At 44.1% G+C, this 27,947-nt stretch overlaps 1 protein-coding gene across 3 annotated transcripts in view; it reads left to right on the forward strand.

The window, feature by feature from the left end:
* Positions 1-705: 705 nt before the first annotated feature.
* Positions 706-27,947, forward strand: part of BEAN1 (brain expressed associated with NEDD4 1) — a 46,129-nt gene continuing 18,887 nt past the window's right edge. Inside the window, exons 1-4 of one of the 3 annotated variants that reach the window (XM_082269715.1) lie at positions 706-817; positions 1,041-1,239; positions 17,582-17,729; positions 27,479-27,685. In XM_082269715.1, coding sequence (XP_082125841.1) covers positions 17,669-17,729; positions 27,479-27,685 — 268 coding nt within the window. In that variant the 5' untranslated portion in view covers positions 706-817; positions 1,041-1,239; positions 17,582-17,668. The other 2 variants (XM_082269716.1, XM_082269714.1) reach the window with 2 other exon arrangements.

Consider the following 27,947-nt stretch of genomic DNA (forward strand, 5'->3'; position numbering starts at 1 on the left):
CTTTTTCTAAGGAGAAAGCATCTCTCAGTTGTGCTCCTGGGTTGTCACCCTGTCATACAGACTTCCGATGGAAAGTGCTCTATGGCCCGGGGGGGGGGGCGGCAAGCAGACCGCACCATAAACCCCCCCCCCCCCCCCCCCCGGACCACACCAGCTTGCACACCATACCACCGCACGCCCCCCCATGACCCCACCCTTTTTTTAAGCCGATTAGAGCCTCTGGCTCTAATCACGTGCTTCAAAATAAAAAAAAAAAACCCATTGGAATCCATGCGTCCGGCGCCCTGCATGTAGATTAGGGGGTTGGACATATGGATAGGGGGGGCAGCACCCCTGCGCCCCCATTGGATGGGCCGCCACTGAGCTGTCACCTTTGGAAAACCTTGGTCTGACAAATGCTATACAGTCACTACAGTGCATATAGAGAGGAAATGGCTGCAAAAAGACAGCAATAGATAAGCAGCAGCGAAACGAAATACAAACAAGTTTCTTTTTTTTATGGTAATTTTTAATGATGCACAGTGCTTTAATAAGCTAAATGTCTTTTAGGTTGGGTTTACATTTACTGTACAAGAAATTACATAGTAATTTTTTTTTTTTAGGTGCTGCTGTCATTTGGATATCTTAATCCAAAGAACAGGTGTACTTTAAATACGCTCCAATTCCAGTTTCATATTTTTAAATTTCCTTTGTGCTTTCTCCTAGGCAGCCAACATCCGCCGCTGTGATGAATATTGAATGATTCATCCATATAACAGCTCCCCTCTCTATTAAGTCATCAGGCATCTCTCGGCCTGCTTTGAAGAAGAGAAGCCAGGTGACAGATCTCATTGATTATATATGGTGCGAATGCTTTGATCTGTATGCTTTCCATTGATTTCATCTGTAAAGAGGTGTTTTACAGAGATCGGCTGTCACAGCCCCCCCCCCCTCCCTCGTTATCATTCCCAGCACATAAAGCTCACAGTCAGCATGAATCTATCCGCTCTGCTCTATTCTCACCTACAATACAGGGCTCTGATGGTTTTTCTGTGATCTAGTGCCGGCTCCAAGGGAGGGATCCATCCATATTGAATGTGAGAGTCTCGAGAAAACCTAATCCTGGATTTTCACACAAGGAACAGGCCAACCCCTTCTGTCCGTCGCTGTCATTGATTCCTATGGCAAATGCAGCTCCTTCCATCCACAACGTCCGACTAAGCTACATGGGGACATCAACTACGGTGCTGGATATCATTGGTAAGCCTACGTTTTATTTTTGTTTGATGTATCCACATAGTGCTGACTTTCGGGGCCTTGTGTTCATTATCTAAGACAGCCTTTCTCTATCAGGATGCTATGGAACCCTAGGGCTCCTCCCGAGGTTGCTAGGGTACCTTAATTGGTGACTGATTGACCTTCCATGCAATGGTGCTTGCATAGTTTTGGGGCCAACACCACTTGGCAGAGGAAGCGACATGACACCGATTGACTTTTTAGTAATCTATAAGCATTATTGACCACCACTGTAAGGTTTATAGTCTTCCCACCGACCGCCAGTGAATTGGTTTTAACAGGGGTACCTTGAGATTCCTCCAAAGGTCAACAGGGGACCTGTCCTGCGTTGACCATTAGAGGAATTTCCCCCCCCCCCCCTTTTTTGATGGATTTTTGTCAACGGACTGTACCTTAGTGGTTACTTTGGTGCATGGGTAAAAAGGTTAGGGTAATTCATTTTTTACTTTACTAGGTATTAAGGTGTGACCTTTTTTGATATTGAGGTGTACCTTGAGACCTGAAAATTATTCCAACCATTTCTCTGGGGTAGTGATCTCCAAACTGGGTCTGGATGCGGCCTTTTGCGTGCATTTATCCGACCCTCGGGGCACTATTCCTCCCACTGACACCAACATTTGGAAATAATTGCTGTCACTGACACCAACAATGGGGCACTATTCCTGCCACTGGCACCAATAAGGGGGCACTATTCCTTCCAGTAAAACCAACCAGTATTTTTTACTCCCACTTATCCCATGACATTTTCTGCTCCCACTGGCCACACTCTAGCCTCCCTCATGTTGGAAGGACAGTAAACTGGCCCTTTATTAGGAAAGTTTTGAGACCCCTGCTCTAGAGTAAAGTTACCATTCACCCCCATTTCCCGGGGACAGTGCTTGTTGTCAAGGGCGGTCCCTGGAATTGTCCCTGGGAGCCAGGCAGCACAGAGTAAACAATGAGGCGCGCAAGCTCCAACTCAAATCACACTGTGCAAAGGGTAATCCAAAATGGTGCCACTTGAGTGTGGCAAACTATATTGCCAAGTCTTTTCCTTTCTCATGGTGCCCAAGGTATTTTGTCCTTGGACCTTGAATGTCTGCTCTTTGTTCCAAAAGTTTATTTTCAGAGTGTGAAAAATGGAGGCATGTTTTTGTGGGCATGGTTAAAAGTGGGTGTGGTTAGTAGGGTGTCCCTAAATTTAAATTTAAAAATCTGGGGCCCTTACACGAAAAAAAAGGTTGACAAAGGCTGACCTAAGGATTTAAATAAGAACTTCAGTTCTACCTAAAACAGAGACTGAAACAAACATAGCCTACCTTAGCAATAAGTAAATAGAGCCCCCCCCCCCCCCCCACCTCATTTACTTTATTTTTTAAATTCCCGGCCTATATGGGGCTGGTGCAGCTTTAGGTGGCTCTTTAAAAGGACAGGAGGTGATAATGGTGGGGATGGCACCCCACAGATAACACACTACGTGAACAGTAACTGCAACTGATTGGATTCTGCTGCTGTTCAGCCAACAATTTCCCCTCAGCTCCATCGATTTACAAATCGAAGAATGTCAGGTGAGAGGAAGATGACAGGGCCTCCCACAAATTGGATTTTGGCTTCATCAGGAATCAGCCAAAATGTGTTCTTTGTATGGCCACCTTTGGACTGAGCATGTGATGATTAATGCATAAACAGAGGCTACCTACAGCGGAAACCAACAATCAATGAATCCAGAGATATAAGCAGGTACTATATGGCAGTGGTCCTCAACTCCGGTCCTCAGGGCCCACTAACAGGCCAGATTTTAAGTATTACCTTGGAGAGATGCAGACTAGAGTACTGCAATCACTGAGCAGCAAATGATATCACCTGGGATGTATTTCAGTTATCTTGCAAACCTGGCCTGTTAGTGGGCCCTGTAGGGCAGGGTTGATGACCACTGCTGTATGGTACTTTTGCTGTAAAGCAGGCATGTCCAACCTGCGGCCCGGGGGGCCTCATGCGGCCCAGAACCACAGGCAATGCGGCCCACTGCCCCCTGACAATTTTTTTTTTTTTGCTGGGGAGGAAGGAAGTCGAGTCGGGGGCATGGCCACAGAGGTTTCCAACTAACTGTAGGCAGTGGCTGCCTCGGAGGGGATCATCCACTAGTTGTGTTAAATTAGTGCTGGGGAAGGGAGGGCACGGCAGCGCGGGAAGGGCGCAGCAGCATTTTATTACTTATATACCTTAACTATAGTATATATTTTATATGCGGCCCGAGAAAATTTCTCTACACTCAATGTGGCCCAGAGAAGCCAAAAGGTTGGACACCCATGCTGTAAAGGTTGAATTTTTGCCAACTCTTCCAACCACACAGGCCACCCTATTGGCTGCCCATTACTGAGGTGAGCAATGTAGAGGTATTGGTGGTGAGAGGAGTTGGATGAAAGCTTTGACTTTCAAAGAGCTCTAGGGACAGGGCCAAATCTTGACATGGGCAAAAATTGAAGAGCCATGTACAACCTGGGCCTAGGATCCAAGAGGGTTCCACCACAAGGTAACTGCATTTTAGCATTGATGTTACCCTAAAATGCTTTAGGTCAAGTTCACTTTAAGTCCCAATGTTAATTTAAAGAAAAACTATAATAAATTTTCGGTCAGTTTCATTTACATTTTTATTAAGTTTACTGAATACATTTTAAAACTGAATTTTTATATACTGTATCTCTATTTTACTATCTGTATAAAATGTATAGATTACAAATATTTAACACAGGGTGCCATGATACAGGATTCACAGAGCCCTATGGGTTTTCTATAAAAGTAGGATAGCAACTACTTTTTCATTGCACATTGTACCTTATGTAATTATGTGTGCTAATTTATAAATGTCCTGATATAGACATGTGGCGTCGATACTAATTTTTAGGAGCCCTATTTTTTGGGTATTTGCACACTGTACCAAACCATACAGAAAAGTAAAAAAGAGAGGGGAAAGAGGGATGAGTTACATCTGACTCATTTAGCTGTAGGTGTATTCTAAGCTTCAGCTGTTGAGCTCTGTTAACAACAGTTTTTTTTTCAGTAAAGCAGTTAAGGCTAGCTTGGTAAATGTGAAAAGTAGCCTAAAGGTCCACCTGCTGGCTGGAAACTGTCAATTGTTCATACAAAATGGGGTTGATTTACTTAAACTGGAGAGTGCAAAATCTGGTGAAGCTGTACATGGTAGTCAATGCTTCTAACTTTAGCTTGTTCAGTTAACCTTTGACAAAAAACCTGGAAGCTGATTGGTTTCTATGCAGAGCTGCACCAGATTTTGCACTCTCCAAATTTAGTAAATCAACCCCAATATTTTGTAGTTACTAAGGTAACTAAGGTAGTTTCTAAGGTAACGAGATTGTTAAATCTTGGCTTCAAGTAGCTTAGTCTTCAAATCATTTCCAATGTTCTTTAAAGGCCCATTACATTCTAGACCCAGACTGTACTTCCCAAAGTCATGTGACATTTGAGAGTCTCTCAGTCGTTTAGTGGGTTTCTGTCATTTGACGTTGAATTGTAGGGGTAAAGATCTTAACTGGGAGGGTAGGGCTTATCCTTGACTTTGAGAAAAGTCAAGGCCCTCATGTACAGCTTGGGCCTAGGACCCAAAAGTCCTCTGCAGGGACATGATTGACTGAATGATTTAAGGTCTTACACAAGTACTTGCTGGCACCACAAGGTAACTGCACCTCAACACAGGTGGGCTTACCTATAGCACTTGTTCTAAAGTATAGGGAAAACGTAATTTTTATTACAAAAACATGTAATCCTGTTTTTTATTTACAGTGCTCTACCAAACAAAGTGTGTATATATGGCCAACATGTTTTGTCTTGGATGGAGAAAGGAAGGATTAAAACCTGACAGGATTTTATTATTTTCTTAATCTCATTTACCACAATTCCCTGGGTTTCTGGAGTATAAATTCCTCAAATTCCCTCTCGCAACTGCATTGAGCCTCATCTAATGAGGCAGAGGCAAGTGTTCTGCAGCCAGGTGAGAGGCCCTCCACTTTCAGAACCGGCGCACAGGCAACTGAGTCAGAGCCTAATAGCATGTAACTATGTCTGTGTAATGTTCTGGTACCTTTGGTACCCTAATTCCACTTTTCCTAAGTGTATGCGCCCCACCATTCTCTTTTGGTAAGGTGCGCATACACCTTTAAGACCGATGCTGTCATCACTGAGCGCCGCTGGAGCGGCTATTTCAACCTCCGGCGGTCTCACTCACATGTTCATTCAACGCCGCATAATCTGCCTTGAAGCTCTCATGCTTGCAAACATACCTCGCTATCGGAACCACGCTGCTGATCCCTGTATCCCGTTACCGGATCATCCGCTCTTGCCGAACCTCTCCTCTACTACATTGCTACTAGTGATAAGTACCCCACAGGGGAAACCTCTATAACCTTCATACTAAAGCTTACACTATCTAGCTCTGCATACTAAGGACTATTACTACATCTGCATTAACTAAGATTGCTAGCTCTTGAGCCTAATACCATCTGCTCTTGCACTGGGTTGGTCTATCCTGTATGTTCACCTGCTACTCTATCATCTGCTACCATACATGATTGCTAAACCTATCTGCATCCCATCTGCTACTATCTTACTTTCAAGAACATTCCTTTCAAGTGTCTGTCATCTACCATCTCTACCCAACCTGTCTCTTCAGCCTATCATCACTATATTACTATACATATAAGTCACTCTAGGAACATCTTATTGAGTGTGTGTATTTACTTGCTGAATTGAGACTATCCACACATGATGAGTCTTGGGAGTTGGGATTGGTGTCTCAGCGTTTCTCTACATGACTACTGAAGTGGAATATTTCTGCAGCTGTAAATCCACATTATACATAAAACGCAGGAGCGTTACAGTCTGAAGACTCAGCCACCTCCCCAACTGTTACCAGAATACTCCAGTTATAGTTGTATGGCCCCCTTGTGTCTTTGGGCCTGGGATCCATTGATCCATTGAACTGTAGAACATTTTGGATCATGTTTTGTCCCTCCTAATTCATGTAAATAATTAACATGTTTTGGAGGGTGTAGCCGCCTTTATCAAGTCCACCCAGCACCCTTGTAAGCATCCTTAGCTACTTCCCATCCAGCGACGTACCTGTACGTTACTGAACTTACGGTAGTTATACCGAAATGATGCCTGAAGCTGCAGGCATCACCCGGTATCGTTTTTGTTGGCTCTCTTGTAATAGCAATCAGAGCAGCTCACCAGCCACTCAATTACTATTACAAAACGACCCCCCCCCCCTGCCCCCCACAACCACCTTCTGCAGCTCTCTCTGGCTCTCCTGCCCCACCGGGAGACTCCGCCAGATGGCCAGACAGCCAAACAAAGCCAGGATCGACATAGTAACCCGGAGGCGATGATATGACATCACTTCCACTTTAATCAGAAACCATCGGCGCCATTTTTTGAAAATCAAAAGCATTGGTGTTTTTGAATGCTTTTAAGTGCAGAGGACGGATTTGGGGTCTTATAGACCCAAGATCTCTCCATGAAGAGGACCTGTCACATGCCTATTGCTGTCACAGGATGTTTACATTCCCAGTGGCAACAATGAAAGTGATAAAAAAAAAAAAAATGAAAGCAACAGAGAAAAAAATTAAAAAATAAATGTAAAAAATTCAAGTGCCCCTGTCCTCCCGTGCGCTTTAGTCCCGCGCCCACGCAAACAGCGATCGTCCCACACATGTGAGGTATCACCGTGAATGTCAGATCATGGTCAGTAATTCTAACATCAGACCTTCTCTGTAAATCTAAAGTGGTTACCTGTAAAGGTTTTAAAAGCATCACCTATAGACAGTAAAATCTACGTAGCTTGTCGCCATTGCATGGGTGTATGCAATTTTAAAACATGGCAGGTTTGGTATCTATTTACTTGATTTTATTTTATAAAAAAATGGGTTATGTATTGTACTTTTTTTGCAATAAAATTTAAAAAAGTATATTTTTCCCAAAAAACTGCTTTTGAAAAAAAAAACGCTGTGCAAACACTGTAAACATATATATATATATAATGTTTGGGGGTTCTAAGTAAAAGTCTAGCACAAAATACTAATTGTAAGGCCTCTTTTTTTTTACTAGTAATGTCGGCGATCTACGATTTTATAGCGGAACTGCGACATTTCAGCGGACAGATCGGACCCCTGACTGACATTTTTGACACTTTTGGGGGGACCAGTGACATTACTACAGTAAGCAATGCTAAAAATATGCACTGTTACTGTAATAATGACACTGGCAGGGAAGGGGTTAACACTGTGGGTGATCAAGGGCCGAGCCTAGGGGAGTGATTCTAACTGTATGGGGGCGTGGCTTGTGAAATGACCATAGAGACCTGTGTTCCTATATAGAAGGATCACAGGAGCTCTATGATCATTCCAGGGAGAAGAACAGTCAGCTGTGTTTACAACAGCTGATGGTTCTTCTCTCTCAGCAGGGAGCGATCGTGGGTGTCAGGCGGCAATCAGAGCTGCCTGCCCCGTGCATCGGAGTCCCCGCTGCCGAGTGGGGGTGGCACACGCTTGCCCTCTAGCTGCAGACATACGAGCTGTAGGTCTACGTCGGTTCGCGCAGGAGGGCCGCACTGCCGCAGTAAAAAGTAAGCAGGCAGTCGGGAAGCGGTTAATATAAAGAGTGCATAGGTCAGGAGTGTTTAATATACAGAGTGCAGAGGTCAGGAGTGGGTAATGCAGAGTGCAGGGGTCTGGGATATGTACAGTAATGTACAGAATTCAGTGGTTAGGAGGGGGTAATGGCAAAGGCAGCACATAAGGGTATACAAAAATATCCCCCATCACGTTCAGTGGTCAAATGCATCCCACTCCACTCAATGGGGACGCCTCACAATCATGTACAATAAAGCAGTTGCAGTGAGGTGGTGCAGGTTTTTAAGGACTAAATCAGATGGTAAGGAGGCATCATAATGCTTCCTTGTTGTCTGTCAAACACCCTCTGAAAAGGGATCCATTGTGGTTCACCCTTCAGAAGGCAACACTAGTGTACCCTAGTCTACAGCAATGCCCCTCAGATGTGTCATTCTAAACGTGCTTGGTATTACCCAAGAATCTGGGTGCAGTGCCCGTCCTGCAGGTGATTCCTCCTGGAGCAGGGAGCCTGGGACCAGCTGAGCACCACTGGTATACCTGGTCCTCTCCCTTCTTCCTGGGCACCACTGAGCTGGGCAACTAGGGCTGTAGGGAACTGGCGGGGCAAGGTAGAGTAGGCAGGGACTTCTCAATCCTGTCCACCAATTAGATAATCCCCTGTTGTGCAGCTATTTAGAAAAAAAAAATGTCTCCGAGCCCCCTGTGTTCAGTGGAAGCGGGGAACAGTAAGTGGACTATTTTAACTTTGGGTTTAGGCGGATTAACCAGTTCTGGACCGGAAGGGTTTACCCCTTTAATAACCAGGCCATTTTTTGCAATAAGGCACTGCGTTACTTTAACTGACAATTTCGCAGTCGTGCGACGCTGTACCCTAATAAAAATTATGTCCTCTTTTCCCACAAATAGAGCTTTCTTTTGGTGGTATTTGATCACCATCATTTTTTGCGCTATAAAAAACAAATATTTTTTGGTAAATAAAATCGCAATAAGCATATTTTGATTGGTTTGCGCAAAAGTTATCGCGTCTACCAACTAGGGGAAAGATTTATGTCATTTTTATTTTTTATTTTTACTAGTAATGGCGGCAATCTGAGACATTACTAGAGTAATCAGTGCTAAAAATATTCACTGTTTCTGTAATAATGACATTGGCAGGGAAGGGGTTAACACGGTGGTGATCAAAGGGTTAAATGTGAGCCTAGGGGAGTGTTTTCTAACTGTGGGGGGGATGGGCTTGTGAAATGATCATAGAGACCTGTGACCCTATATAGAAGGATCACAGGCGCTCTGTTATCATTTGAGAGAGAACAGTCAGCTGTGTCTACAACAGCTGACTGTCCTTCTCTCTCAGCGGGGAGCGAATGCCAGTGCCTGGTGGCAATCGCTGCCACTGGTCCCGTGGATCGGCATCCCCGCTGCCTAGTGGGGGCAAAGCGAACTGCCGGCAGGGCACGCGCTCGTCCCCCAGCACCACACGAGCGACCGTCGTAGTGCTACGTAGGTTTTGCGCAGCCAAGCCAGCCTGCCGCAGTAAAACTGCAGTGGGCGGTTGGCAAGTGGTTAATCTGCTGCAGCGTTTCCAGCCTGTCGCAGTGTATTCATATTGAAGAGACCGGGCTTCAACTGTGAAGCGCACTGCAGCGGATTAATCCGCCTAAACCCGAAAGTGATAAAATAGTCCTCTTACTGTCCCCCGCTCCCACTAAACACAAGGGGCCCAGAGAATTTTTTTTCAAAATAGCTGAGGCCCCCCTGCTGAGATGACAGATCCGGGCCCGGTACAGGATGACTGGTGGTCTCCCCTTATTAGCGGCCTTGGATGGTGGGCCTAGTCCTCATTCATATGGAGGATCGGATTGGATGAAAATGGACAGGCAGTTCATTTACATCCAATCTCCCCATAGAGGAGAGCGATACTCTGACAGGTCCGTCTCTGTACAGAGTGCAGAGACGGACCTGTCACCCGCTGCTCAGTGAGGATCAGCGGAGCGATCCCCTCTAAGCTGAGTCCGTCAAATGGATCCGCTCCATGTGAAAGGGGCCTTACATGTGAACAAAAAGTGCCAGAAAAGGCCCGGACTTATGGTAGTTAAATAGCTCGACTTGGTATTGAGGGATTAAGCCTTTCCAGACCCACTAATGGCCAGATATTGACAACCGAAACATGTTGAGGGATTAACACGGTTAAGGCTCGACATGTTTGGTATCTATTTACTCAACACAACCTCATACTTCTTATATTATGTAGCAAGGTTTCCAGGCCTGTGGCCTGAAGTGGGTCTGCCATTAGAACTGGTACTCTCTCCAGCCCATGTGAGCTGTGGCCATGGGTGTGATAACTGAAGCAGCGACAACTCTGGTATCTTTGTTTGTGGTTTTTATTTAATTTAAAGGGAATGGGAGTAGGGAATGAGTGGGATACTCCTTGAGGCTTGAACTAATTACACGTGGGACTTTATCAATGAAAAATGCCCGTTGGCGTTTCCTTGACGCCAGCAGGCGCCAGCCAACGCTCACTGACTCTGAGAGCACTCTGTATAACCGAAGAAGTGTTGAATCCCCGACTTATAGTCCTGTAGATCCAAGACTGAGAGCTGTAGAACTCCTGACACTGCTGTGCTGTGGAAGTCACTAAATACTGTCCCCCGCTTAGTACAGCTTGAGGTAGTATATTGTAGAACTCTGTGTAACTGTCGCTTTACTGACACTCTCTGTACAATTCAGGGCCCAGACTGCCGGTGCCCCCTTTACAACTTCAGGGTCCTCAACCTAGGTACCCCCTTTGCAGCTAGCTGAGACATGATCCCAGAACCTCTTTCGGAGTGGTCCCCTCTGACTCTAGGCAGACCCCCATGGGCAATCCTCAGTACTCACGACCTGTGTAGGCTTTCCTGGGACTGGACCCCCCTCTTTATCCGCAGGCTCTCGGCACACCGGATCCCCTCAGCTCACTCAGCACTCTCTGGATACTTAGGCGACACCCCGAGACATCCACCTTCCTCAGACAGGAGGAGACACAGCCGCACTCTCCTTCCTGGGACTCTGATCCTAGCGAAGACAATCTGTCACGCACTTCCCCCCAAACTTATACCCACTCCCAGAATCCTTTGCAGCATAATCTGCTTTCTGGGGTAGTTACAAGCTGGGATGTGTCCCCTGATTGGGCTTCCCACACTGCCCTATGAGAAGCCTCTCACAAGAGCCAGTGGGGATACTTCTCCCCTCAGCAGGCACATCTGGAAGCCATGACACCCTAGCTAACAAATCACAGCTCCGCTGTTAGGCAGACAAGGCCCACTATACATTTACCTAGCACCTACCTGTAGGGTGCTACACTTACAAAAAAAAAAAAAAATGGGTTGTATATTGTGGTATTGTGTTTGTGTGCCCCGAAATTACCTTTAGTGTATTTTTTACTGAAAATTTGGGTTTGGCAAACAGTTGCGCTGATCTTGTGTGGCATAAACAAATTACACCTGACATTTTATTTATCAGGGTCTCTCCTTTCAGAAAATATATAATGATTAAGGGGTTTTGAGTAATCTTCTGGTCTAAAACATTTGTGCAAAAAATGAACAAAATGGCTCTGACAGCGTAGGGGTCAACAATAGCCGTGTATGATGACGTTACTCTCCTGCATTATCATTCAATTTGTCTAAAGAATAGAGCCATCGTCATTAGAAATACGATTTACTGGAGGACGCACATATGTTTTTTTTTTTTTTTTTCAGATCTGCTCTGTCCAAACATTCCATGAAATATTTATCTACAGCTGACCCCCGTCTCCCTGGAACTGACTAGGTGCCAGTTCTGTAAATGAGTTTGTTTGTTGTATGCAGGGAGCTGTAATGACATTTGGAATAGACAGGCAGAATATTCGAAGGGTCTAATGTAATTGTCCTTTCAAATCAAGGCTTTGTCTATCTGTGGAGCCAGACATGCAGCTCATTATCTCATGCTTAGAGAGTGAAATGGAAAATGAGCATCATGCGAGGGAGTATATTATACCCAGCGGGCAGCTGACTCAGGCGGGCGGGCATGCGGTAGATTCATTTTTTTTTTCTTTTAAATTGCTTGCCAAAACCACTCAGTGTGATATTTCGAGGGGGGGGGGGGGAAGAGGGGCGATAACCCATTATAATGTCTGTGTAAGGAGAGTGGGCGGAGCTGGGAATTCAGGTGCCTTGATCTCAATGCTGGAGTCCCTAACAATTTTGGCCTAATACCTGTAGAATCTTGTTTGACCATTGAGAAGAGAACATTTAAGAAACGTTAGTCCGACCATGCGATGGACTCTACTAATTTTGAACGGTTTTCCATTCCAGTACCGAGTCAACGTCTTTGATTATAATGGGGACTGAGTGTTGCTAGGGTTTGAATTAGGGATTGTCCGATTATTGGCAATGCCGATTATTGGCAATGCCGATATATCGGGGGCCAAAATGCACTTTCCCCAATATATCGGAATCGGCCCCCGAGGTTACCGATTTTGCCGATAGTTCAGAAAAGTGCTTGTACCGGAGTGATGCTTGCAGCTAGAGGCATCACCCCTGTACCGGCGTACATAGCCGACAGTCGGCTGTCTTGTAATGACAACCGATGCGGGTGAGAAGCCGATTGGCTGTCATTACAAGGAGCGGGAGGGGACGTCTTCCCCCCTCCCGCCACCTTGCGCGGCTCACCCGGGTCTCCCGGTGGGACAGGGCATCCTACCTGCAAGGCCGCGGAAGAGAAGACCCGATCAATACCAAATTTGGCTCTGATCGGGTCTCCATGTAAAAAACCCGGAAGTGACTCGGCGGCAAATTCAAAAATTTGCGAGCATTCAAAACAGCCAAACTTGGCGTTTTGAATGCTTTTAAGTGCAGAGGAGGGGTTTGGGGTCTTTTAGACCCCCAGATCCCTCCACCACAGTACCTCTGAAAATAAAAAAAAAACATTTTTTAAATGTCCCAAGATATACGATGAACAAAATATCGGTATCGGTATCGGCACTAAAAAAACGATGACGGTCGATCACTAGTTTGAATGTAGGCGGCCTTCCTCTATATGTATATTTACCAAGTCAATGTCTTGATTTTTGTAGAATGAACGTTCTACTTCCAGAATTAGTTTACCAAGTGCATGCGCCTAAGTCTAGTTACAATATTTCGTGGCAAATTCAACTATTGAAAATTTGCTCATTCCCATTAAATGAAGCAAAAAATTTTCATCTTCGTCCTTCAATTTTTTTTGCTCGTTTTGGTCTAAACCAATTGTCGAATCTTACCCTTTAATCAAACAAACATTCTGAAAACTAAATTTTTCTAATGAAATTCTACAGGTGTAAGACCAGCTTTAGCCAACATGGCAGACATGATTTTCGGCCAAGAAAAAGAAAAAGCTGCGCTTTTGGGCCAAATCCTCTTCCCCATTGAACTGTTAGCCAAGTAAAATCACTTGTTCACTGTGTAAGGATTGACAGCTAGATAGACTTAAAACAGAGGGCTGCATGACAGTAAGAGAGGGGACCCCATCTGACCCACTCCTGGTATAATTTGGCCTCTAAATCAAAGAGGCAGGGCTAGCCCAAGACATTGTGCTGCCTGGGACCAAGAATGAAACACGCTGCAAACTGATGACACACAAAACTGCTGTAAAAAAAATCTTGGGAGTCAATTTGCTGCCCCTCTCCAAGTGCTGCCTGGGTCCAATGGACCCAGTGGGACCCATGGTGAGGCCAGGCCTGCATAGAGGGCCCCTGTGAAGCTGCACAGTCTGCACAAATTATATGACTACTCAGTTTGGATTGATGCATTTTCAAGGTAAAGCTGGCTATAGACAAATTGAATCTTCCAGGTTTGGAATACCTGGCCTTAGTTTTCACAGTAATCAGAATCAAATGTAGGGATCCACTGCCCTCTACTGTCTCAATTTTTAAATATCCATAAACATATTATGTATGTACTTCCTGCCCCGGGTTGTGGGCTTTGAAATCCTGGAAGAAAGAAGTGGAGAGAAAGTCCAATAGGGGTCCTGGTGGAATTGTGCACATATACTCTGGTATATATAGTTTTTAAGTTACCTCAAGAGGAATGTTGCAGCAAAGTCCAGTTGCAGGGGCCCCTGAGGATGATGTGGTGTCTGTCTTTGTGTCGGAGACCTGAAGGCGAGATCAGCAGTCACTGGGGTATGTTTCAACTGTTGTCCAACTAGCCTGGAATAGAACTTCTCACCAACAGCAACTCTGGTGTGGCACGGAACTAAGAGTCAGCCATCTACTGTACACTGCATTTTAGTCCCTGTCTAGTAGTGTCTAGAAAAACAAGAGTGGTATATAATATCTATTGCAATTGTAGCACCCTCCTAGGTAGGTGCTAGGAAAATGCATATGTGGCCCTGTCTGCTTATCAGGGGGCCTGAATTGTTAGCTAGCTGTCACATGTTTCCAGGTGTGTCTGTTGAGTCTGGGGAGTCTTCCTACTGTGTCCAATGAAGGATCTTGTTGGTCAATGGAGGAAACCTAGCCAATAGCACACCAGGGTCTCAGTGGGCGGGGTTTACCGCAATGCACCCTGGGATTGGATATAAATCTGTGGAGCATGTGACAGAGCATCTTTTGGCGGGAGCATCATTCCCAGGACTAGGTGACGGCTGTCTCTCCTCCTGTCAGAGAGTGAAGGTGGTCCAGGCAGTCGGCCTAAGGGGACCAGAGGTTGAGCTGTGCTGCAGAGAGGGATCCAGAGTGTTGCTGACCGAGTGGAGCTGCTGGGCAGAAGTCTTTAGGAAAAACAGTATCGTGAGTACTTAAGATCTTCCCAGGGGTCTGCCTAGGAAAGGGGACCACTCCAGAAGATCAAGGGGATCCAGGAGCCAGCTAACCAGTAGTTGTGGCAGTGAAAGGGGTGCCAAGTGTTCAAAGCCCTGAAGATAGGGAAGTGAAAGGGGGCGCCAGTGTTGGCCCTGAAGCGTTCAGCAGTACAGTCAAAGTGTACAGTCAGCTACCTCAGGAAGGAGTACCTCAGGGAGCTAAAAAGGACTTTGATAGTCCAAGGCAAAGTTACAGTGTCAAGTCAGCGTTAACAGGCATCCGACCAGCATTAACCAGCGTCAAGCAGCATTTCCTAGAGTCCATGCCTAATTGTGCATAGCTCAGTTGTTGGAGTATCCCACTCATTCCTTCTCCCATCCAAGTTCCTAAATAAACCTAAAAACCCAAAGATACTGGACTGGTCCTTGTCTCAGTGCTCACACTTGGAGAAACATGTTCAAGGTACTTTTGTTGCACCCGGTGACCCAGGGGGGCCCACAGACAGCACCTATGCTGGGAATTGTGCTACACAATAAACAGGCTTATTTACTAATATACAGAAAGGTGACCACCACATACATACAGAAGCACAGACCTAGATACCTGGCCCTGTGGATGTGAAATAATAAGAAACATAGAAACATAGAATGTGTCGGCAGATAAGAACCATTTGGCCCATCTAGTCTGCCCAATATATCTGAATCCTATGAATAGTCCCTGGCCCTATCTTATATGAAGGATAGCCTTATGCCTATCCCATGCATGCTTAAACTCCTTCACTGTATTTGCAGCTACCACTTCTGCAGGAAGGTTATTCCATGCATCCACTACTCTCTCAGTAAAGTAATACTTCCTCATATTACTTTTAAACCTTTGCCCCTCTAATTTAAAACTGTGTCCTCTTGTGGTCGTTTTTCTTCTTTTAGGCTCCATGTACACGGGACGCTGGAAACGGCCGTTTAGGAGCAGTTGGGCGTTTTTTTCAGAAGCCCCTGAACCCATCTACATTTTATCTTATCTGTCCATGTACACCAGGTCGTTTACAGTCATTTGCAGGCAGTTGCATTCAGGGACTGTTTTTAGAACGCAATTATTTGCGTTCGAACGCGTGTTTCCCGGCGTTTAAAACGCACAAACGCGTCTGAACGCGTCTGAACGCGATGACCCGCGTTTAGCTTTCGCGTTTTTCCATTTTAAAGGGGAATCATTTTTTTGACCTCTAGGAACGCTTCTAAACGCAAACGCCCCACATGCCACTAAACGCCCGCTAAACGCGGGTACAAACGCGACTGAACGGACGTTTCAAACGTCCTAAAAATTCCAGCATTCAAAGGGACTTTTAACAACGTCCCGTGTACATGGAGCCTTAAAGGCTTCATGTACACTAGCAGCACCTAAACTTGAGTTTAGGAGCTTTTGTTTTTTTTTTTGCCAAAGCTCTTAAACTCAACTTCATAAAAGCCAATATACACATAGGCTTTTAGCAAAGTTTAGGAGCTGCTGCGGTTAGGTGAGGTTCAACCTCCCTCTCCTGAATGCAGAAGAATCAGGATAGAAAATAATGTTTGCTGCAATGTTTTGCATTTTATCACAGCCACGGCAAATGACCGCCAAGCGTACATGAAGCCTAACAAAGACAAGGAAGAAATACTCTATCACAAAAAAAAATGTAAATATACACTCAGCAGCGTCAGTTAATCTATTAGATCATGGGTGTCCAACCTTTTGGCTTCTTTGGGCCACATTGAGTGTAGAGAAATTTTCTCGGGCCGCATATAAAATATATACTATAGTTAAGGTATATAAGTAATAAAACGCCGCCGCGTCCTTCCCGCGCTGCTGCGCCCCCCCACCAGCACTAATTTAACACAACTAGTGGATGATCCCCTCCGAGGCAGCCTCTGCCTACAGTTAGTTGGAAGCCGCTGTGGCCGTGCCCCCGACTCGACTTCCTTCCTCCCCAGCAAAAAAAATAAAAAATTGTCAGGGGGCAGTGGGCCGCATTGCCTGCGGTTCCGGGCCGCAGGTTGGACATGCCTGTATTAGATCATAGAAATACTTGGATAATAGTTCCTTCAGGTTTGGATTTAGCAGCATGAAAAGGACATGTAGCTGAGACATTCACTCCCTCCCTACTTCCTCCTTCCAGGATTTCAAAGCCAACAACCCAGGGCAAAGAAGTGTATACAAAAAATATTTACAGGCATTTACAAATTCAGACACTAGAGGGCAGAAGATCCCTACACAAAGTTCTCAGAACTCCAGACTGCATGCAACAAGATACATTGTGATGTGGTCAAGGGAGCTACAGCTATTTCTTGTTACAAACAGAATTCTTGTACAGGTATGATGTGCTACTTGTAAATAATTAAAAAATCAATTTTCAGTTTGGTGGCCTGTACCAAGAAGAAATCCACTCAAACGTAAATGGTCAGTTTTAGATAGAGTCCAGCAAATATCCCCACCCATGGGCTTCCTTAAAGTCTCAATGAGCGGCCTGCAGATTTCCAAAAAACTCTGGGTTTCTGGCTTCTTTCTGCATATGCAATATGCCTCTCTCAGCATGTGACTGAGCGGTGTGATCCTTTATTTGGCTCTATGAAGGATCCTGCATAGCAGGCATGACCAGCCAGCCCCTTTGCTCAGACCACTCCTTGAAAGAGCAGTTCCAGGCAACAAATAATCAAATAATAGCATCCAGCAAACACTGCAGCTGTGTTAAAGGAATTAAAGAGCAACTGTACTTTTGTCCCCCCACCACACTTTTTTTTTTTTTTGCTTTACTGATTTACCCCCATTCTGCTGCTGCCCACTAGATGTTATTTTTGCCTTGAGCCCCCCAAGTAAATACAACAATACAACTGTCTTCTTATTTATCACGTGCTGTCAGTTTTCTGTTTTTTAGCTCATCTCTGGAGCAGAGAAAGCCAACTCTTCAGAAAGGAAGTGACGTGTATAGCCCGGTCTCAGGCGTTGAATGACTTCTTGCTCTCGGGTCTTCTGGACAGATTACATGTCCATCAAAGTCACATGCACAAGTAAGTCTGATTCTCTGAAAATGGTGGTCTGAGTCTGCGTGACTGCTGGGAGTGTGGAGCGGAGTGTGCTGACTCACTGCTGGTAGGAGGGGGTAGGTAGAGCTGAGCTGCTGAGTCACTTCTGGGAGGGGGAGCGCAGAGAGCTTAATTAACTGCTTTGGATTGTGAAGTATGGGGAGATAATGAGTCACTGCTGAGAGTGGGAAGCTGAGCTTACTCATCACTGCCTGGTAGGGGGTACAGGGTGAGCTGAGCTGATGGGTCATTGCAAGGAGGGGGCAGAAGGCTGAGCTAGGCTGCTGAGTCCCTGCTGGGAGGAGGGAGCAGGAACAGCTGAGCTGTTGACATAATTACTTTAGAACTTCTGTGAACTTTGAGGATGAATTGCTCCACAGTGCCTGCAGCTACATTGGTCAGTTAGGGCTTGTTTTACAGCCGATTTACTAATTGTTATGAATATGTACATACCTGAATAGCCTGACTACAGGATCGCTTTAAGGCCATTATACTGGCGTTACTGAGGTCATATAGTCACTAAAGGCCCCCATTCATTAAAGGAGTTAACAATAATGACATGTTTCATGACACAAGGCGTGCACAAAAACCTAATACATTCTGTTTAATATCAGACATTGCATATCAGCCATCCCTTTCCTTCTCTCAGCATCATTTTTTGCTAAAACTTCTTTTTAGAGCCTAATGTGATATTTCACAGGGAGAAGAAGACAGCAAAAAACCAGCAGATGCCAGCTGATCCCTCCGAGTATTCCTAGCAAGAAAAGCTATTTTTTCATGTAATTAGTAGGGTAATTTTATAATAGAATTAATTAATTGCAGTACTTAGCAGCTAGCAAAAAATTACAAGTGTAAGGATTTGTTTTATCTGTGGCTTGTAATGTCCAAATGGGCTTATAAAATGGAAATAAATTGCTTTACAAGAAAAATAATTGCAGGCACATCCTCCTCAAAGGGGAAAAGGCGTATGTATAAAGGGGCAGAATAAAATCTCCAGACATAAAATGTGTTTCCCAGTTGCAGATTCTGATCATAGGAAGCTGTGCCGTAGATGTAAAAGTTAGGCTGGCCATAGATATGCAGATGTCTGCCCAGACAATACAGGCGGAAGACATCTGCCAGTCCCAGAAAGCTCAGGGACCGACTAAACTCCACCTTGAGACTTGACCAACAGCAGCTAGATACTGAAGTAAGAACAGGGAAGAATATGCCCTGATAAACATAGATATTTCAACAAGTTGAAAGTTATGTGATACATTTGTGTGAACGACTAGCGCTATTTATCACCCTTCCCCTATCCTAACAGGGACCCAAGGGGACACTTGAATATGGCCCGGGATCTCCCTAAAGCGGAGCTTCACCCATTTTACCATTATGCTTGCATCCACATGCCCATCTGCAAAAGTGCATTTTTAAATGGCTAGATTATTATTTTTTTATCTCTAAATACCTTTGTAGCACTGCCCCCCGCAGGAACTGCTGAGTATTGTCTTGACGGGCTCCCCTGGTTACCAGCATACATTTACTTGAACAAGTCCCTGAATCCCTCCTTGTTCCCTCCGGCTCATCACAGTCTAGTGGTGTTGTTTGTTTTGTTGTTTATCAGTAATTTGGGATAGGAGAAGGGAATAGTTGGATACTCCAATTGAACTATTCACATTGTTTGAAGACTGCTATCTTTAGAACTCTTCTTGGAAATATGGAACAGCCAGGCTGTTAATCCACCCTGCCACTAGTGTGGATGGGGATAAGTCTCTTGCTCTCCTTGCTCTCTAACAAGATGACTTGATGGATAATAATCTATCTTCAGGATACTCTCTCTAGCATTCTCTTCCCGCTGACACCTGTCCACTGACTATCCTAGGAGCAGGGGTGGCCCCCCTCAGGTCAGGCCCCTTGACACAAGTTTCTGTACTCCCTGTACTGCAGAGACAGATCCTCCAGTTTCTTCCCTCTCAGTCAGCTTCCCTGGACCTCTGGGTTCAGCTCCTCACTGCTACTCTTCAGGCCCGCAGGATGACCCCCTGAGGCCGCATGGCACCTCTTCAGAGGAGGTGGCAGCCACCCCCTCCCTCCGGGACTCCGATCCCCAACGAAAGACCTCGAGCGCATGTGCTCCTGGCTTTTATACAGTATCCCTACATGCACCGAGGTGAATTTCCCTCTGCCAATCATCAGGACTTTATTAAAAGCCCATGCACCCATTCGTCAGGTTTCCTCCCACTGTCCAACATGCCTCCCTATTGGACCAGTGTGAAACACTCTCTAGACAGAATGAGTTGCACTCTGAGCACAATGAGCAGACCTTACTAACCAATCCTGCTCTCTGATAGGCAGAGAACAATATAGATTTACCTGCAGTTCTTCTGGTAAGCAGACAGAGCACAAACTATACTTTCTCACTAGCACCTACCTAGGAGGATGCTTTACCTTATTTTGATGTCTTTAAGCAGCACTTCTGGTCAGGTCGCCTAGGCGATGTCATCATAAGGCGATTCTCTTGGACTCCGGGGAGCCATCTATCTCAGGAGTCCATACTGAAGTCTCGCATTATTTGAAGACCAGAAATCTCATCTGATTGACAGGTTGCCATAACAATGGGGCGGAAACTTGCACCGACATTACTGCGCAGGCGCAAGATCAGGAGGTGCATGCTGGGTAGCCAGCTGCACCAAATCCCAGAAATAAAGACAAGCGGGCTTTAGATTCCCATAAGCTCCCTTTCCCATAAGCTCGATGGGCCTTTCTGCTTCCGAGGTCTGGTTAGATTTGATTGATTTTAAAGAAAGAAGAAGGAACACATTGGTAACATTTAAAAAAAATGATTATGGGGACTGTAAGTTGGCCACACCCAGTTGAACTTTTGTAGAAAAAACGACAGAACATTCTTTCTGGCTATCATTGAGTCAACTAGTTCTATTTGAAAGCACTTAACATTTTGTCTAGACTTGCTATTTGAATAGAATCCCAAATGTATTAAACAGGTTTCATTACAATATGTACAAAACTCCTAAACAAAAAACACATTTACAGTTATAGCTACCAACTGTCCCTAATTTCTAGGGACTGTCCCTGATTTGGAATAAAGTCCCTCCTTTATCCTCATTTTGGTCTGATCTATTGTATATACAGTGCCTTGAAAAAGTATTCATACCCCTTGAGGTTTTCCACATTTTGTCATGTTACAACCAAAAACGTAAATGTATTTTATTGGGATTTTATGTCATAGACCAACACAAAGTGGCACATAATTGTGAAGTGTAAGGAAAATGATAAATGTTTTTTACATTTTTTTACAAATAAATATTTGGAAAGTGTGGCGTGCATTTGTATTCAGCCCCCCTGAGTCAATACTTTGTAGAACCGCCTTTCGCTGCAATTACAGCTGCAAGACTTTTTGGGTATGTCTCTACCAGCTTTGCACATCTGGAGAGTGACATTTTTGCCCATTCTTCTTTGCAAAATAGCTCAAGCTCTGTCAGATTGGATGGAGTGCATCTGTGGAGAGCAATTTTCAAGTCTTGCCACAGATTCTCAAGTGGATTTAGGTCTAGACTTTGACTGGGCCATTCTAACACATGAATATGCTTTGATCGAAACCATTATTGTAGCTCTGGCTGTATGTTTTGGGTCATTGTCCTGGGATGAATGGGATTGAATGGGATACTTTGAGATTGTGCATTATTTTAAAGGGTGCCTTGATTGAAAAAGGTTTAGAAACATTAATCCAGTCTCACTGAGCCTCTGTCATTTGCCCACTTTCTGCTTTCATTACCTCATTAGTTCTTGTTGACCAGCTCCCACACTGCCACACACATACCCTTGCACACCATTTAATCACACTATTGTTTACCATTAGCTTGTGTCCCCACACCCCTTACCATCAGTTTCTATTTTTCCAAAAACAGCTTTTGTTTCCCAATCTACCATCAACCCTTACCCCTGTGGGTAGGGGTGCAGCGTGGTGCACTGGCAGCAAGAATACACTCAAAGGCCGAGGAGGATGAAAATAGTGTATTGTGAGAGTTCCAACAACGTACAGTGGAGGAGTTGTGCCCCATCATTAGTGTTAGTGCAAGGAATTGCACCCCTTCCTAAACACCATTGGAAGAATTGCATCCCATCATTGGTGTCATTGGAAGAAATTGTGTCCCAACAATGGTGTCATTGAGTCCAATTGGTGGTGTAGTTGGGAGAAATTATGCCCCATCACTGGTGTCATTGGGAGAAATTGCGTCCCATCAATGGTGTCATTGGGTCCAATTGGTGGTGTAGTTGAGAGAAATTGTGTCACATCATTGAGAGAAATTATGCCCCATCACTGGTGTCATTGGGAGAAATTGCGTCCCATTGTTGATGTCATTGGGAGAAATTGTGCTTCATCATTGGGAGAAATGTTGCCCCATCATTTGTGTCATTGGGAAAAATTGTGCTCCTTCATTGGTGTCAGTGGAGGTATTTGTGCCCGTTCATTGTTGTCAGTGGGGGGAATTATAGCCCATTATTTGTATCAGTGGATGAAATAGTACCTCAAGGGCCAGATAAAAGTAAGCAAAAGGACCACATCTGGCCCCAGTTTAAAGACCACTGGTATATGCTATTACTTACTGATGCCCCTGCGGCTGCAGAGAACGGGACTGGGGAATCTGTCCTCAATCCTGTTCTCTGTCTCAAAAGTGAGACATCAGAGGTCTGTTTAGATCAGTGATATTTCACCAAAACCCTGCAACGGCTCCTAAAAAATTGCAAAAAATAATAAAAATAATATTGTAAACAATAGTGAAGCATAAAAAAAATTAAAAAAACAATAATTAAAATAAAAAATCACTGACGCCATCCACTGCCCTACTGACACAATCCTCTTTGGGCGCGGTTATTTGGCCTGGGTGGAATAATGTCTAGCTTCGCCACTGCAAGACGAACATACAAGCTCAATGCAGAAAATATGCTTAATGGGGTGCATTGAAATCAGTACCCCAGTTCTATAAGGTGAGAAAAAAAAAATAGTACCTCAAGGGCCAGATAAAAGTAAGCAAAAGGACCACATCTGGCCCCAGTTTAAAGACCACTGGTATATGCTATTACTTACTGATGCCCCTGAGGCTGCAGAGAACGGGACTGGGGAATCTGTCCTCAATCCTGTTCTCTGTCTCAAAAGTGAGACGTCAGGGGTATGTTTAGATCCCTGAAATTTCACCAAAACCCTCCAACGGGCTCCTAAAAAATTGCAAAGAATAATAAAAAATAATATTGTAAAAAATAGTGAAGTATAAAAAAATCATAAAAAAAAATAATTAAAACAAAAAATTACTGACACCATCCACTGCCCTATTGGCACCATCCTCTTTGGGGAGGAGGGGTTCTTTGGCCTGGGTGGAATAATGTTCGCCACTGCAAGAAGAACATACAAGCTCAATGCAGAAAATATGCTTAATGGGGTGCATTAAAATCAGTACCCCAGTTCTAAAAGGTACTGTGCTAAACATTTAGCAATCACGCTGTCAAAATATAAAGGACACTCACAATGGCTATTAGATTTTTTGATTCTCGTCTCCTTGATATAGAGCTAAGAGGGTTCTGCAATGCTAGCTCTTTGAATGAAAAGCAAAAAAAGGACATGGGGTTATCACAATGCCAACGGGAACAATTAAATATTTCCAATGCCTTACACAATAACCTCCAATCTAAATTGAATGCACAGAGTTCCTTGTAATCTCAGGGAGCCTGTCAGTTAAATATCTGACAGATACGTTTTGTAGCTCAGACGGCACAATCTTCACACTTCTAAAGCGTTCGTTGTATAATGGCCGCATGAGTGTATCACAGACTTGACATACGCAGAGGTGGTTCGTAAATTCTGCTGCTGGCATCTATTTTTTATTTCTTTTTTTTTTAGTAATTTTAGGCTGGATAAAGACATTACATCCCTGGTGCCCAATTAACTTGTAAAGGTGTAATACTAGATATAAAAAGTAGGATGATATTACAGATATACCTAGTAATTCATCTACGGAATGAAGGTAGGAACAAATAGGAGTAGTATAGTCAAAATCAGGGCTCGCCAAACGTTTAAAACACAGCGCCAGTTTACTGCCCTTTAACCTCTTCAGCCCCGGAAGGTTTACCCCCACCCCTTATGACAAGACCATATTTTTTGCAATATGGCACTGCGTTATTTTAACTGACAATTGCGCGGTTATGCAAAGCTTTACTCAAATAAAATGAATTTCCTTTTTCCCCTACAAATAGAGCTTTCTTTTGGTGGTATTTGATATTATATACCTCTCCTGAGAACGATTGCGGAGTCTCGGCGAAAATTGGGTCCGGTGGATCCAATGATTGGCTCCCGCTGTGTGGGGCGTTCCAGAAGGGGTTAAATATTATTAGGGCCAGACTGTAGCCAGTGGGGCAGAAAATACCCTGGCACTGGTGGGAGTAAATAATGCCATAGGCTTTGTGGTCAGTGGAAGTAAAAAAAAAAATTCATTATTGGTATCAGTGGGAGGAATGGTGCCCCATAATTGTTGTGAGTGGGAGAATTTGTTCCCCATTACTGGAGTCAGTGGGAGGAATAAAACCTCATTGTTGGTGTCAGTGGGAGGAATAATACCTAATTGTTGGTGTCAATGGGAGGAATAGTGCCCCATCATTGGTGTTGGTGGGAGAAATAGCATACCTCCCAACGTTTTGAGATGGGAATGAGGGACGCCTATTAGCGAAAGTATGTATGCATAGGACCTATCTCCTTCCACACCTCCTAAGGGAGAATTATAGAAAAAAAAATCTTTAGGTAAACCCACAAGTGTTTTTTTTTTACCAATACCATTCCTTTATACTGGCTTTAGAAATTTACAAATGCAGCAATTTAGAAATTGGATGAAAGATTTAGCACTGAGAAACACCTTTTGAAAAATAAAAAGTGCATTTTGTATACAACTTTGTAGTGCAGACCAAAATGAGGGACACATGAGGAGGAAAGAGGGACATGAGGGACTTTGTTCCAAATCAGAGACAGTTGGGAGCTATGGAATAGTGTCTCAATGTTGGTGTCAGTGGGAGGAATAATGCCCATCATCGGTATCAGTTGGGAGGAATAGTACCCCATCATTGTTGTCAGTGGGGAGAATAGTGCCCCGTTGTTGGTGTCAGTGGGAGGAATAGTGCCCTGTCTTTAGTTCCCCAGGGGCCAGATAAAGGCAGGCAAAGGGCCACATCTGGATCCCAGGCTGTAGTTTGGAGACCCCTGGTCTATATAGGCACCCTGGTCTGAGAAAATAAAGTTGGCCATACACCCGTAGAATTTTGTTTGAAAATGTTAGTTTTTGGATGTTTGCTTAATTTTGTAATGGTTAGTGGGCAACGTTCATTTTCGACCCTAGTGTTGAGAAGGTTTGAAGGACTGGGATGAAATTTCTGTGAATATGGGAAAAATGTCTTTCTCTTGTGGGAAAAATGTATTTTGGGGAAAAAAGTGTACATATTAGGATGAAATCTGTTAAATACGTCTGGGAATCCATTCAAATAGCAGGTCTGGATGAAATGTTATGGGCTTTAGAATAAAATTAGTTAACTCAATGATGGTAAGAAAGAATGTCTTGATAAACTATTTTTTTATGAAGGTTCGAACAAAAATCAAACTGTGTGTCACAAGCTTAATACTGTTAATGAATCTCTGACAGGTTCCTGAAAACTTGTGTGTCTACGGAATATTCCATCACCTCATATTCCATCAAAAGAATCCTCCAAACTTGGTGATTTCAAATCAATAGGGAGGGAGAAATCATTCCACATTGAGACACCACCCGGCGGTCTGTGATCATTACTCATTTTCTGGAGGAATCAGTGGGAATAAGTTTCATCTTTCACAAGATCAAAACTTCGTTGTGGGGAGATGAACAATTCTTTTTTTTGATAGTATGGATTTTGAGCTATATGCAGATAATGGCATGTCCTGATCATATAGAACGACTAAAGTTTTGTGTGAAACCTGCTCATGGCAGACATGTTGTGATTGGACTCCCATTTGGATGGTGCACTAGTGTCAGAATTCATATTTCTGACCCAGCCATCAGAACCAACTGATCCAAATAACCTATGGCCAGCTAAGATGCGAGACCTTTACTCACATCTGACATGGTACTACCTCCAAAGGTGGTTGCCCAAGAGGGAAGATTCCATCTCTTATTGCTATCTCTATAATTTTTTCTGCTGTGTAGTGGGGCTGTGCCTGCACTACATGGGGTAAATGCTTGGTTTTGTCTAGGGGATATCGGAGTGCAGATATACTTATCTAATCGGTCGGTCTTGAGAGCAAGAACAGTCCTCTGCCGTTCCTGCCACCGGTCTTTTGAATGGACTGCTGCTGATGTCATTATGTCCATAGACCGGCTCTGGATATGAGGATGGCAGGATCAGTCCACCAATTGATGTGGGGGAGTGCAGTTTTCGGAGGATCGAAGGATCAGGTAAGTATAACCTTTTCGGTGCACCCCTTGACAAAACAATTTACTGGTGTAATGCAGGCACAGCCCCACTGAATGGGAGAAACATTTTTTTATCTGTTTTAAGTAGTATGGAAACAAATACTGAGGGAAATTTATAAAAACTGGAGCAGACAGGATCTGGTGAAGCTGTGCATGGCAACCAATTAGCTTCTAATTTCAGCTTAGGCTTTTAGTTAGGCTTTGAAAGATAGAAGTTTATTGGTTGCCATGAACAATGCAATTACTAGGATTTTCATGTGTTTCCACCAACAAGAAAAAAAAAGGATATTACCCAAATTGTAAAGTTTAGCTCTACTTTTCTCCCAATTTTACAATAGCCAATATGTCTGTATACCCTTTTTTCATGCTGGCCTAGTACTCCATTATGACTCTTAGGAATGATGCTTTCCTCCATTAGAAGGGATTTTTACATAGGAAAAGAGGAGTGCCCGGTGTCCAAAGTGAAGCCACACTTGAATCAAGGATATCGATTATTTATTGAAAATCAAGAATAAAAAAATCAAGCCAACGCGTTTCTTCAGAGCTATTGGTAGTTATCAAAGGAGATAGGTGTGCTCCATGGTGGTATTTGTGTCTTTGTAAAGAGCCTTGTACTGATAGATGATGGCTGGAACAGTACAAAGGCAGCAAGTTCCACCATGGAGCCCACCTATCTCCGTTGATTCATACCTATAGCCCTTACGAAATGCATTGACTCATTTTGTTTATTTTTGATTCTCAATAAATTATTGATATCCTTGCATCAGATGTGGCTTCACTTCAGACACCAGGGGCTCTTCTTTTCTTATTTGAAAATCTCTTTTTATGAAGCAACATCAGAGTCGAACAAGTTCAGGTAGCAGTCAAGACTCTCAAATGGAGTCAAAAGACCTCCATTTATCCACGAAACCACTCAATACCACTAATACAGACTAATATAATCAAATCTGTCCAGCGCAGTCCCTAGCTCAAACCAACCCCTTCCCTTCACTGGAGAAGTCTGGCAGAAACCTTTGGCAACCAATCAGAAATGACCTTTCAGTAGTATTGAATAGCATTTTGAATTGGTTTCTGATTGTATGGTTTGGTATACTACACCACGCCAATTGTATTTTGTGGTACTCAAGTCTTACATTGTGATGAAGATTAGTAACTGTAATGCTATAGCTGCCAAATCTAACTCAATATTTGTGTGTTTTTTTTTAATCTTTTATTTATTGTTGTAGTTATACTTTCCAATCTGTTTTTCAGAGATTTACTTAAACCAGAGTAACCCACTTCCTGAGTATTTTGGTTACATGAGAAGTAGCCATGATTCCACATTGCTGGTGTCCCCACTGGTCGTAGCAGGAATTGTAATTGGACTGGTTCTCTTTCTTTCATGCGTCACCATCATCATTGGTAGCCTGAGGAAGGATGGAAGGGAAAGAGACTGGCGCCTTCAAAATCCAAGCTTTGGTATGAATGACACTGCCCTATTATTCTTGGACAGAAAGGACATACGTATGAGTGACTGCATCAGACCTTCTGACTGTTACATGTTTAAAATGCATAAGGAGCCCAGTGCACTGGGAATAACATGCCTTAGAACAGGGGCTGACTGGCAACTTTCGGCCCAGGGGACAAGTACAAACCAGAGGCCCATGGTGCCTCTTTCCACTCTCACTCTTCCTGGCCTCCTCCTGACCCCCATTCCAAGCTGAAGCTCCACTCCAGGTAC

The sequence above is a fragment of the Pelophylax lessonae genome, assembly GCF_965119305.1.
Source record: "Pelophylax lessonae genome assembly, chromosome: 10".
Lineage (NCBI taxonomy): Eukaryota > Metazoa > Chordata > Amphibia > Anura > Ranidae > Pelophylax > Pelophylax lessonae.